At 43.5% G+C, this 11,756-nt stretch overlaps 1 protein-coding gene across 1 annotated transcript; it reads left to right on the top strand.

Moving 5' to 3' along the window:
- Window positions 1–138: 138 nt before the first annotated feature.
- Window positions 139–7,167, top strand: ccdc150 (coiled-coil domain containing 150). Its single transcript, XM_063016535.1, has 11 exons — window positions 139–386; window positions 610–790; window positions 889–952; window positions 1,452–1,520; window positions 1,602–1,718; window positions 1,801–1,930; window positions 2,059–2,102; window positions 2,516–2,608; window positions 2,912–3,007; window positions 3,087–3,211; window positions 6,110–7,167. The coding sequence occupies exons 1-11, from the start codon at window positions 215–217 to the stop codon at window positions 6,390–6,392; spliced, it is 1,374 nt and encodes a 457-aa protein (XP_062872605.1). The 5' UTR covers window positions 139–214; the 3' UTR covers window positions 6,393–7,167.
- The last annotated feature ends 4,589 nt before the right edge of the window (window positions 7,168–11,756 follow it).

Genomic DNA, 11,756 nt, shown 5'->3' with positions numbered 1-11,756 from the left:
TATTTATAATCACATTCATAATTAAAAGTAAACACATAAATAAATGATTTAAATGATTTTATTTATGAATAATTACCTAATTTATGTATTATTATACTCAAGATACTTTTTATATTCTTTTTACACTAAATTAGAACTTTGCTCCCGAGTCGCTCTTGCTTTTGCGTCCTGGTGGTTGAGGGCCCGGAGCCGGGGCCCGGAGTGAGTACAGAACATGGGGGCCTCCAGAGAGCAGCTAGGATCCCTGCACGGAGACGGAGGAACCAGCAGCTCGCAGTGTGAGGGTCTGCTGTCCCGAGTGGCTCATCTGGAAAACCTTCTACACACCCTGAAACTGAAAGTGTTCCGTATAGAGACGGAGAAAGAGCTCGGCCCGTCTAATACAGGTACACTGAGCTCGCCAAAAGTATGTGGACACCTCTCCTAATTATTATTAGTAAGGCTACATAATCAGGAATTACTGCATACACACCTGGAAAAGGGAGATGATCAATGTCCTCCCTCACCGTCTCCATAAACACGCCCCTGTCCTAAATATACTGAGTGTGTAACAGGCATCACATTCTAAGTTGGAGTGTGTGTGTGTGTGTGTGTGTGTGTGTGTGTTAGCTCGTCTGCAGGTACAGCTGGAGGTTCTGCAGGAACAGTGTGAGGTGGAGCTGCGCTCCTCACAAAGGGAAGCGTCACGTCTAAGGACTCGACTGCAGCAGGAGCAGCTGCACTCGTCACACTGCACTCAGGTACACACAGGTACACACACACACCCACACACACCTCCATGTGTCCTGAGGTAGGACCTTCATCTAGAGAACGTTATTTAGTATTATTTATTTATTTATTTATTTATTTCATGGCCTGTTTTTGGTGGTTCCTCACGTTTCCTCACAGTGTTTCCACGTACTTTACGATGATCTTATGGATCATCTTCATCCCGAAGTTGCTTGTGAAGTCTGTACCGAGCTCTCTAATACACCAGGGTTGGTGTGACAAGTGCAGTTAAACACGCCTCTTTCATACGGGCACAGAAAAGTCACTGGCTGTAGATCATAATAACTGATGAGGAATTTACTTTTCTATACTGACATGCAGTAAACGAGCCAAAATTAAAAGTAAAATATCCGTCGTGTTGATTTAACGTCGCTCGACCTCTTCACAGTAAAACTACACATGCAGGTTTGAGTTTAGAAGAACGAAATACTGAATTTTGTCAGCTCGAAAAACGTCGCCTCACAGCGTCACTACATTTCACCATGTGCTGCTTCCCAAGAGCCGGAACAAAACGCCCAACGTTCAGTGGATTTCAGTCCAAGCAGTGCTGTATTCGTGCCATAATGAGAACTAAACAAACCAGACAGAAGTAATCTCTCGTAGCTTTACCTGTATAATAAATTTTAATTCTTTAATTCTAAAGCTTTTAGACCACGAAGATTTACTTTTATTTTCTACTCCAGATAAACGCTGCTGTTGCTGCAGAAGAGCTGAAGAGGCTCAAAGTTCAGATGAGCCAAAAACTCCAGCAGGTTAGAGATTCCCACAGTCCTCTACAGTATAGAATTATAATAGACTTTTCCTTTCACGGCTGATTTCTACATTTCGTACAGATGAAGGAGGAGCTGGAGCAGGAGAGCGCCGCCCGTCTGGAGGCCGAGCAGTCCCACGATACACTGCTGCAGACGCTGAGAGAGACGGAGACGGCGCTGGAGAAGGAACAGGAACAGGTCAGAGGGAAATAAAGACCTTTAATAAGAGAAATGTTTGATTTTTAAGTCTCTGGTTATTAATAATGATGGTGACGTTTAGGTTAAAGCTCTCGAGGCTGAATGTGATGCTCTGCATGCTGAGGAACAGGACCTGAAGGAGGACGTCCAGGAGAAAGTTGGGATTATTCAGGTCCTGCAGAACAAGTGTCAGCAGCTCAGACAGAGATCAGGTTCCAATCCTGGTTTAATGCTTCATGTGTTCTGTTCTGTAGTGTAGAATTATGGTCATCAATTCTATTACTGAGTCTGCACTGAGTGTGTGTGTGTGTGATTGTGTGTGTGTGTGTGCGCTGGACAGGAGACGAGGACGCTCTCATATCCAAGCTGACCAACGAGCTGAAGGTAAGACTGAAGGAGTCGATTTAAATGTAAAAATATTAGAACCTGCGCCCATGTGGTGCAGCCGGGTATTCTGCTCTCTGAGTTCCAGTCTCAGCTCTGCTACCGGTCGGCTGGGCGCCCCCTAGTGGATAAAGCTGGCCACTAGTCTGCTGGGTGGGAAAAGATGGGACTAAAAAGTGGGCGGGGTCTATGCTGTGTAAGGACCCTGGTGAGTATCCCGAGGCGCCTGTACAGAAGTGGAGGAACGTGGAGATCAGCGCGTGACTCTCCATGAGCGAGACCGACCTTAGAATAAGAAGGGGAGCGTGCACGTGTCAGAGGGAGGGCGTGTCAGGAGAATATACCCTCCACTGGCTACGACTAAACTGGGAGAAAAAGGCAGAGATGCATTAGTGATAGTGTGTGTTGTGTAGGGTACCAGGGTATCTGTGCAGAAGGAGCAGCAGGAGAACGAGACGTTAATCAGCGTCGGAGAGGAACTACGGGCGGCTGCAGATAAAGTTCAGGTACGTGTGAGCACAAACACCCACGATTAACCACCTACAGCAAACCAGGAGGAGAGAAACACCAGCACGTCTGTCCAGGGGGCGCCGTAGTGTAATAATGACCACAAACAGTCCATAACAGCCCACCGGGGCAGTAAATCATAATAATCCACTAAGGCTTAGTGGTGCTATCAACCAGTCTGGCGTCCATACAGACGTGTTTGACTATGTCTAAGGGGTGTGTGGTACTTGTAAGTGCACTATCTGGTGGTTGTCTGTTCTAACCCTCTCAGTCCTTTTGTCCTTGTTACTTCTGTTTATCAGGGTTTATACGATGACTCTGAGGCCCGGTGTTCTGATCTGAGTTCAGCTCTTCGCTCCCTCACCGAGGAGAACATGCGGCTGCAGGAGCTTCTGAAGGTGAAACTCACGACACGTGAATGATAACACACGTGTTTAAACCCTCGTAATCTCAGCGTTTGGTGTGTGTGGATTTCAGGTGGAACAGGAGCGCGTGGCTCAGCGTCTGAAGGACCAGGATGTGCAGTTAGACATAGCCAAGGGAAACATGCTGAGTGAACTGCAGGCGGCACTAGCAGACAGACTCCTGCAGAGGAAGGAAATGTAAATATACACCATCACTGTAACTGTGTTGAACTACAGGAGGTTTAGTGCACGGTGGGCAGAACCAAACAGAACAGAACAGAACCAAACAGAACAGAACAGAACCAAACAGAACAGAACAGAACAGAACCAAACAGAACAGAACAGAACCAAACAGAACAGAACCAAACAGAACAGAACAGAACCAAACAGAACAGAACATAACTAAACAGAACAGAACCAAACAGAACAGAACTAAACAGAACAGAACCGAACAGAACCAAACAGAACAGATCAGAACCAAACAGAACAGAACAGAACTAAACAGAACAGAACAGAACAGAACCAAACAGAACAGAACATAACCAAACAGAACAGAACAGAACCAAACAGAACAGAACAGAACCAAACAGAACAGAACCAAACAGAAACAAACAGAACCAAACAGAACAGAACCAAACAAAACAGAACAGAACCAAACAGAACAGAACAGAACCAAACAGAACAGAACAGAACCAAACAGAACAGAACAGAACAGAACCAAACAGAACAGAACAGAACCAAACAGAACAGAACATAACTAAACAGAACAGAACCAAACAGAACAGAACTAAACAGAACAGAACCGAACAGAACCAAACAGAACAGATCAGAACCAAACAGAACAGAACAGAACTAAACAGAACAGAACAGAACCAAACAGAACAGAACAGAACCAAACAGAACAGAACAGAACCAAACAGAACAGAACAGAACCAAACAGAACCAAACAGAACAGAACCAAACAGAACAGAACAGAACTAAACAGAACATAACCAAACAGAACAGAACAGAACCAAACAGAACAGAACATAACTAAACAGAACAGAACAGAACCAAACAGAACAGAACCAAACAGAACAGAACAGAACCAAACAGAACAGAACCAAACAGAACAGAACCAAACAAAACAGAATAGAACCAAACAGAACAGAACAGAACCAAACAGAACAGAACCAAACAGAACAGAACCAAACAGAACAGAACAGAACCAAACAGAACAGAACCAAACAGAACAGAACAGAACTAAACAGAACAGAACAGAACCAAACAGAACAGAACCAAACAGAACAGAACAGAACCAAACAGAACAGAACCAAACAGAACAGAACCAAACAAAACAGAATAGAACCAAACAGAACAGAACAGAACCAAACAGAACAGAACCAAACAGAACAGAACAGAACCAAACAGAACAGAACAGAACTAAACAGAACAGAACCAAACAGAACAGAACAGAACTAAACAGAACAGAACCGAACAGAACCAAACAGAACAGATCAGAACCAAACAGAACAGAACAGAACAGAACCAAACAGAACAGAACAGAACATAACCAAACAGAACAGAACAGAACCAAACAGAACAGAACAGAACCAAACAGAACCAAACAGAACCAAACAGAACAGAACCAAACAGAACAGAACAGAACCAAACAGAACAGAACAGAACCAAACAGAACAGAACATAACTAAACAGAACAGAACCAAACAGAACAGAACAGAACTAAACAGAACAGAACCGAACAGAACCGAACAGAACCAAACAGAACAGATCAGAACCAAACAGAACAGAACAGAACTAAACAGAACAGAACAGAACCAAACAGAACATAACCAAACAGAACAGAACAGAACCAAACAGAACAGAACAGAACAGAACCAAACAGAACCAAACAGAACAGAACAGAACTAAACAGAACAGAACCAAACAGAACAGATCAGAACAGAACCAAACAGAACAGATCAGAACCAAACAGAACAGAACAGAACTAAACAGAACAGAACAGAACCAAACAGAACAGATCAGAACCAAACAGAACAGAACAGAACTAAACAGAACAGAACAGAACAGAACCAAACAGAACAGAACCGAACATAACCAAACAGAACAGAACAGAACCAAACAGAACAGAACAGAACTAAACAGAACAGAACAGAACCAAACAGAACAGAACATAACCAAACAGAACAGAACAGAACCAAACAGAACAGAACCAAACAGAACCAAACAGAACAGAACAGAACTAAACAGAACAGAACCAAACAAAACAGAACAGAACCAAACAGAACAGAACATAACTAAACAGAACAGAACAGAACAGAACAGAACTAAACAGAACAGAACCGAACAGAACCAAACAGAACAGATCAGAACCAAACAGAACAGAACCAAACAAAACAGAACAGAACCAAACAAAACAGAACAGAACCAAACCAAACAGAACAGAACCAAACAGAACAGAACCAAACAGAACAGAACCAAACAAAACAGAACAGAACCAAACAGAACAGAACCAAACAGAACAGAACCAAACAGAACAGAACAGAACCAAACAGAACAGAACCAAACAAAACAGAACAGAACCAAACAGAACAGAACCAAACAGAACAGAACAGAACTAAACAGAACAGAACTAAACAGAACAGAACTAAACAGAACAGAACAGAACAGAACTAAACAGAACAGAACCAAACAGAACAGAACAGAACAGAACTAAACAGAACAGAACTAAACAGAACAGAACTAAACAGAACAGAACCAAACAGAACAGAACAGAACCAAACAGAACAGAACCAAACAGAACAGAACCAAACAGAACAGAACAGAACTAAACAGAACAGAACTAAACAGAACAGAACTAAACAGAACAGAACAGAACAGAACAGAACCAAAAAGGTATAAATCAGACGGAGCTGAATCCGGACCATAAGCGTCTCTCAGACACGCCCGATTCCTCCTCCTCCACCCTCACCGCTTATAACCACAATATACACGTGAGGAAACTTTTTGAAGATCCCCCGTATCCCTCGTGCGCCGGTGTTCTGAGTTATTTCCACTATCAGCACGTGGATCATGCTCGTTCTTCTCCTCTGACAGAGAGACACTATGGAAAGATCACACCCACCTGCAGCGGAGTTCAGCCGCGGCCCTGGAGGCGGCCGTCAGTCACCAGGAACTTCTGGAACGAACCACCGTGAAGCTACGAGAGGATCTGAGCAACACAGTTACAGAGAGAGACACCGTACAACAAGAGAAGGAGGAGGTACAACCACTTCACATCTACAAAACACAAGAGTTACACCCCCTGCTGGTCCTGATCAAAGTCCCCCAGGTCTTTATGCTGATCAGATCTGCTGCGTTCCAACACAGGAACATCTAACGGATCTGGAGCAGAATCTGGTTCTCACTCGTTTCTCGTTTCTTCTTTTCTGTCTCGACCTGCCAGCTGAAGAAAGCACTCGGCGACGCTCTCGCCAGGTCACATGACCTCTCACGAGCCAATGAGAAGCTGCGGCACAGAGTGCAGGAGCTGGAGGAGCTGGCGATCAATCAGAGAGCTCGAATTAAAGCTCAGAAGGTTCAGCTAAAGCAGCGGCTGTGAAACAAGCTGGTCAGGGTCACAGCGGGTCGGGTTCCACCAGGGAAACACTGGACACGAGGCAGGAACAGTGACCATCACAGGCCTTCAGACCAGTCACGAACTATATAAATCTCTGGCCTGGTGTTCTTTCTACCCAAACCAGAGGGTAATAAAGGGGGGTGACAAAGGGGCGTCTTTATTCTAACCCTTCACCCTCCAGCGCAGGTTGAATAGGCCGGTATGAAAGATTTATTTGCTTAGATTTGTATTTGTAAATGTTGATCGTTAAATTATTGTCAGAATGTTTAAGGGTAGTCGTAGCCTAGTAGGTAAGGTACTGGACTAGTAATCAAAAGGTCGCTGGTTCAAGCCCCACCACTGCCAAATTGCTACTGTTGGGCCCCTGAGCTAGGCCCTTAACCCTCAATTGCTTAGACAGTATACTGTAAGTCACTTTGGACAAAAGCGTCTCCTAGATGCTGAAAATGTAAATGTGTTGTGTAGAAAACTCTGAAATCATGTTCATGTTAATCACTGTGTTTGAAATGTATGAAATAAAAAATTTATTTTAAAAGTTATCTGCTCATTGTGGACACTGGAACTTCAACACTAATATTTTTACTCCTATTTTGCCTCAGTCCCAACTTTTATGGAGTCTCTGGTTTATACCTACAAACTAGAATGAAGTTGATCAGTAAAAACATTGGGAATCTTATAAGGATTTAAAGAGAATTAAACACATCACAGATTCTTCTTTTTACTGACTAAAACTAAACGTCCCAACTTTTATGGTAAAGCGCTTTGTGTAGAATTACAATATCAGGATATAAATAGCAAGTATTTGTAAATAGTAAGTGTTACAATGCGCATGCGCACTCGCGCCCCCCTCTCTTCCTCTCTCTCGCTACACAGACCGTCGGTACCGCTACTGCCACGTCATCCGGGTCAACTCGCTCCCAAACTCGGTCTAACAGCCGATCCCAAACTACCGACTAAACCCGAACTACCGACCAAACCCGAACCGACCGAGCGCGCTGCTGGACTCCACACCGGGGATCAGGCGGATTTACAGACGCACGCGCGAGGTGAGGAGACCGGAGCGCGCGGGCTGAGCGCACGTGAGGCTTCACAAGTTGTGCGTCAGAACTCTAGAGCTGGAGGGAGTCGATTATGATTCCGACTCCGTGAGTCGATTCCTTTCCTGTTGCAGTCTATTTAAGCAGCAGATTTTATTTTTAACAAGTAAACTAGAACCGCGTCAGTATTATTTACAGTGTAAAGTTTGCAGTTTTTGTACTTAAATTAGTTATTCTGTTACCGTTTTTGTTTATCTAAAATATGTACATATTTATTTTAAGATCTGTTTGTACATTTACAGCATTTAGCTGACGCTTTTAATGACTTACAGTACTGTGACAGTATACAATCTAAGCAATTGAGGGTTAAGGGCCTTACTCAGGGGCCCAACAGTGACAACCTGGCAGAGGTGGGGCTTGAACTGGCAACCTTCTGATTACTAGTCCAGCACCTTAACCACTAGACTACAACTGCCCACTGAATGGAAAAAAACGTATAGACTTTACTTAGCGTTTATATATTTGAATTTTAAAGAGATATTTGAGTAGACATACATTTGTAGTTAATATTTCTTTGTTTTATTTTGTATCTAATTTAACGTTTTTTTGAAATTATTTCAGTTTGTTTTAAAAGGTTTCTTTTTTGATTAGCTTAATTAAGCTATGCTTTTCTATTTTGCTTAATTTTTTTTTTTTGACGTTTTGAATCTTCCTTTTGAAGATTTTTTGCTCCCTTATAGATTTTTATTTGTAATTTATATATTTCTGAAGGGAAGCGTCTGTTTCATGAGGAATCGACTCTATTCCCGATTCATATTTTGAAGAATCGACTCTTTTGTTGGTCTCGACTCTCAGGTCCAGTGAACGTTTGATCGAGCTGCCTGTTGAACATTCAGTACTTAATATTAAACTTATTATTGTTTAATTAATGAATTAAGTGTGTAAAGTGCAAACAGATGAATCTTAAACGTTTGTGTTACACTTACGGTGCTATATATAGGCTGCAAAACTCGCCATTTAAACCATAAAGAGAGAGATTATGTGTGAAACTGGATCATAGTTGGAATGCAGTTCTAGTTCAGAAAAATCAAAGCAAACTCAAACTTTTACTGCAGTTTAAATCATTAAACGTGTTTCCACACGTAGTTTTACTGTTAGTACCGGATTCTTTCTGACTTTTACTGTATAAGAAACACGATCAGTAAAGTATAAACACTGCAGTTCCACTCACCACTCCACTAAAGTAAATACATATATCACAGTTCAGCTTCTGACCTTTATAAAATGGATTAAAATCGTCTCTATTGTGTGATAAAGTTGAGATTTAAACACCGGGGGGGATGTTTAGTTCTCGGTTATTTTTGTTGTTCGCCGTACACGGTCACAACTTCACCTCAGGCTGAGGCATCAGTGCGCATGCGCATTAGCCCTGTTTCTATTATCTACACAGTAAAACGTTAAAACTTTATCACTTTACATCTAATATTTATTTATTATATTTCATCTGGTTACAAGTACAACATGCAGTAAATTCTACATTTATTCCCTTACTGAGGAGACTTATACATTCATTGTGTGGTTTACCACTGCTTCATTCTTTCTATTTAGGGTCGGGGTGGGTTCAGTTTGGACAGGTCCAGTCCAACACACACACACACACACACACACACACACACACACACACACACACACACGCAGGGCACACACACACACACACACAGGGCACACACACACACAGGGCACACACACACACACACACACACAGGGCACACACACACACACACACACACACACACACGCAGGGCACACACACACACACACACACACACACACACACACGCAGGGCACACACACACACACACACAGGGCACACACACACACAGGGCACACACACACACACAGGGCACACACACACACACACACACACACACACACACAGGGCACACACACACACACACACACAGGGCACACACACACACACACACACACACACAGGGAAATTCTGTAGCTTCAGTTTAACAGGGGTGTAGGTGACAGGGAACCACAAATTGACTATTGTCTATATTTTAACGCAGACTGTTTTCTGTTTGTCCTCGTCTAGGCTCGTCTGGCTCGTCTGGCGTATGCGATTCCACCGCCGTGACAGGAAGTGCCACTGTGACAGGAAGTGCCTCCACCATGCGGCAGCTGAAGGGGAAGCCCAAGAAGGAGTCGTGGAAGGATAAGAAGGAGCGTAAGCAGACCATGCAGGAGGCGCGTGAGCAGGTCGCCACCGTGGTGCTGCCCACCCTCATCGTCCTGGTGCTGCTCATCGTCCTCTTCGTCTACGTAGCCACGCGACCGCCCGGAGACGTCGAGTAGCGCACGCCCGCGTCCACTTCGCTCTCCTCGGACCCTGGCCGTTAGCTTACTTCACTTGCTGGTTAGCATGCGCAGTGACCTGCCAGCCTGGACGTTAAGGTTACGAGATGAACATTCCTGCAGGTTCTGAAATCACCACAGTCGCTACACGAGCTACATACACACCGCGTTAGCATAAGATGCTGAAGAAGTAAGTGGTCATCTAGCTGCAGAGCAAGTCTGATGCCACAGGAAATGTTACAAATTAAAATGATAACATTGTGTTAAATCCGTTTCAAGATTTACGTTAATCTGATGGTAGTTAGCTGGTTAGTTGGAATGCTATCTAGTTAACAAACCAGTTTTATACTGTACCAAGTCCAATCGCTGAGCTAATCTACAGTGTTAGTGGATAGTTTGGATGCCAAAGTGACGGTTTAGCTTCATGAGCTGACTGACCTCAGTATTAAACGAGAAGCTAACCTGACGTTCAGAGCTAAATGCTAACCAGTTAAGAAGCTAAAGCTATTATTCTGTACGTAGTTCAAACTCAATTACTGCAAAAAACACCAGAAAGAGCGACGAGGGTCTGAACACAGCTGGAACAGACAAACTGTACAAGAACTGGAGCGCTGCTGCTGCTGCTGCTGCTGCTGCTGCTGAAGTGTGGTTCCTTCTTAGAGACACTTCAGAACCTTTCAGAATGATTAAGAACCTTTAAGAACTCTTCAGAACTCTTCAGAACACTACAGAAGTGGACACGGTGCATTAAACACAGTATTGGGACCCAGTACCTCCTCACTCCTGCCCCTTCCTGACCGCAGGACGCCTGTGTCGCCGGACTCACATCATGCTGGACCGGTTTCTCCAGCCACCATGTAACTCTGTAACTTGGCTCTAACAGAGCAGAGAATGACTCAGGCGGCCATGTTGGATCAGAACTGTTTACAGGGTGTCAGTTTTATGCCAAAACACACACACACACACACACACACACACTCACACACACACACACACACACACACTCACACACACTCACTCACACACTCACACTCACACACACACACACACGATATTTTTAAATGAAATGCTGATATTTTTGTAAGTTTAACCTGAAGCTTTAGATTATTTTGCTATTTTAATATTGATATCAATATTCTTACACTATCTATTTTAGTAACAATCCCAAAGTGCTGGACTTGATCTCGTGGGTTTGAGCTTTACTTCATGTTTGTTATTCAGAACATATAAATATAAAATGATTATAAAATCTGCTGGGTTGAATAATGTAACTACAGCACACCTGATATTGTAACGTTCCTGTAGCTTTATTCTCTCTGATTAGTCGTTTTATAGCTGTAAGATTCTGGCACATCACTGCTGGGATCTATGTCCGGTGGGTTTGATGAAGTTAAATGTAGTCGTTACCTCATCTGACCCCAGAACATCACGTCATCTCACTACACCAGGGGTTTTAAACCAGGCAGCACAAACAATCCATCTCACTCCCTCTGTACAGGACGTAACATAAAGCCTCCACAAGGGGGCGCTCATGTACACGTTTATTTCATTATTATTATTTCTCTCTGCAACCCCGGGGTTTGATAAAGGGCCTCGCTCAAGGGCCCAACAGTGGCAACCTGGCAGACGTGGGGCTTGGGACCACACCCAGGATTTTATTAATCATTCGTAGCTCGGTGACGGTGCTGATGGACTCGTTTTTCTGTATCCTTGTCAGTTTGATGAT

This window comes from Trichomycterus rosablanca, chromosome 20, assembly GCF_030014385.1.
Source record: "Trichomycterus rosablanca isolate fTriRos1 chromosome 20, fTriRos1.hap1, whole genome shotgun sequence".
In the NCBI taxonomy this organism is placed as follows: domain Eukaryota; kingdom Metazoa; phylum Chordata; class Actinopteri; order Siluriformes; family Trichomycteridae; genus Trichomycterus; species Trichomycterus rosablanca.
Note: the sequence above shows the minus strand (reverse complement) of the source record. Positions and strands in the feature narration are given on the sequence as shown.

Coding starts and splice junctions, on each gene's coding strand:
- ccdc150 (XM_063016535.1), top strand. CDS start 215: ATGGGGGCCTCCAGAGAGCAGCTAGGATCCCTGCACGGAGACGGAGGA. Junction 953..1,451: donor CGAAGTTGCTTGTGAAGTCT/GTACCGAGCTCT, acceptor TTTCTACTCCAG/ATAAACGCTGCTGTTGCTGC. Junction 3,008..3,086: donor GGCTGCAGGAGCTTCTGAAG/GTGAAACTCACG, acceptor TGTGGATTTCAG/GTGGAACAGGAGCGCGTGGC.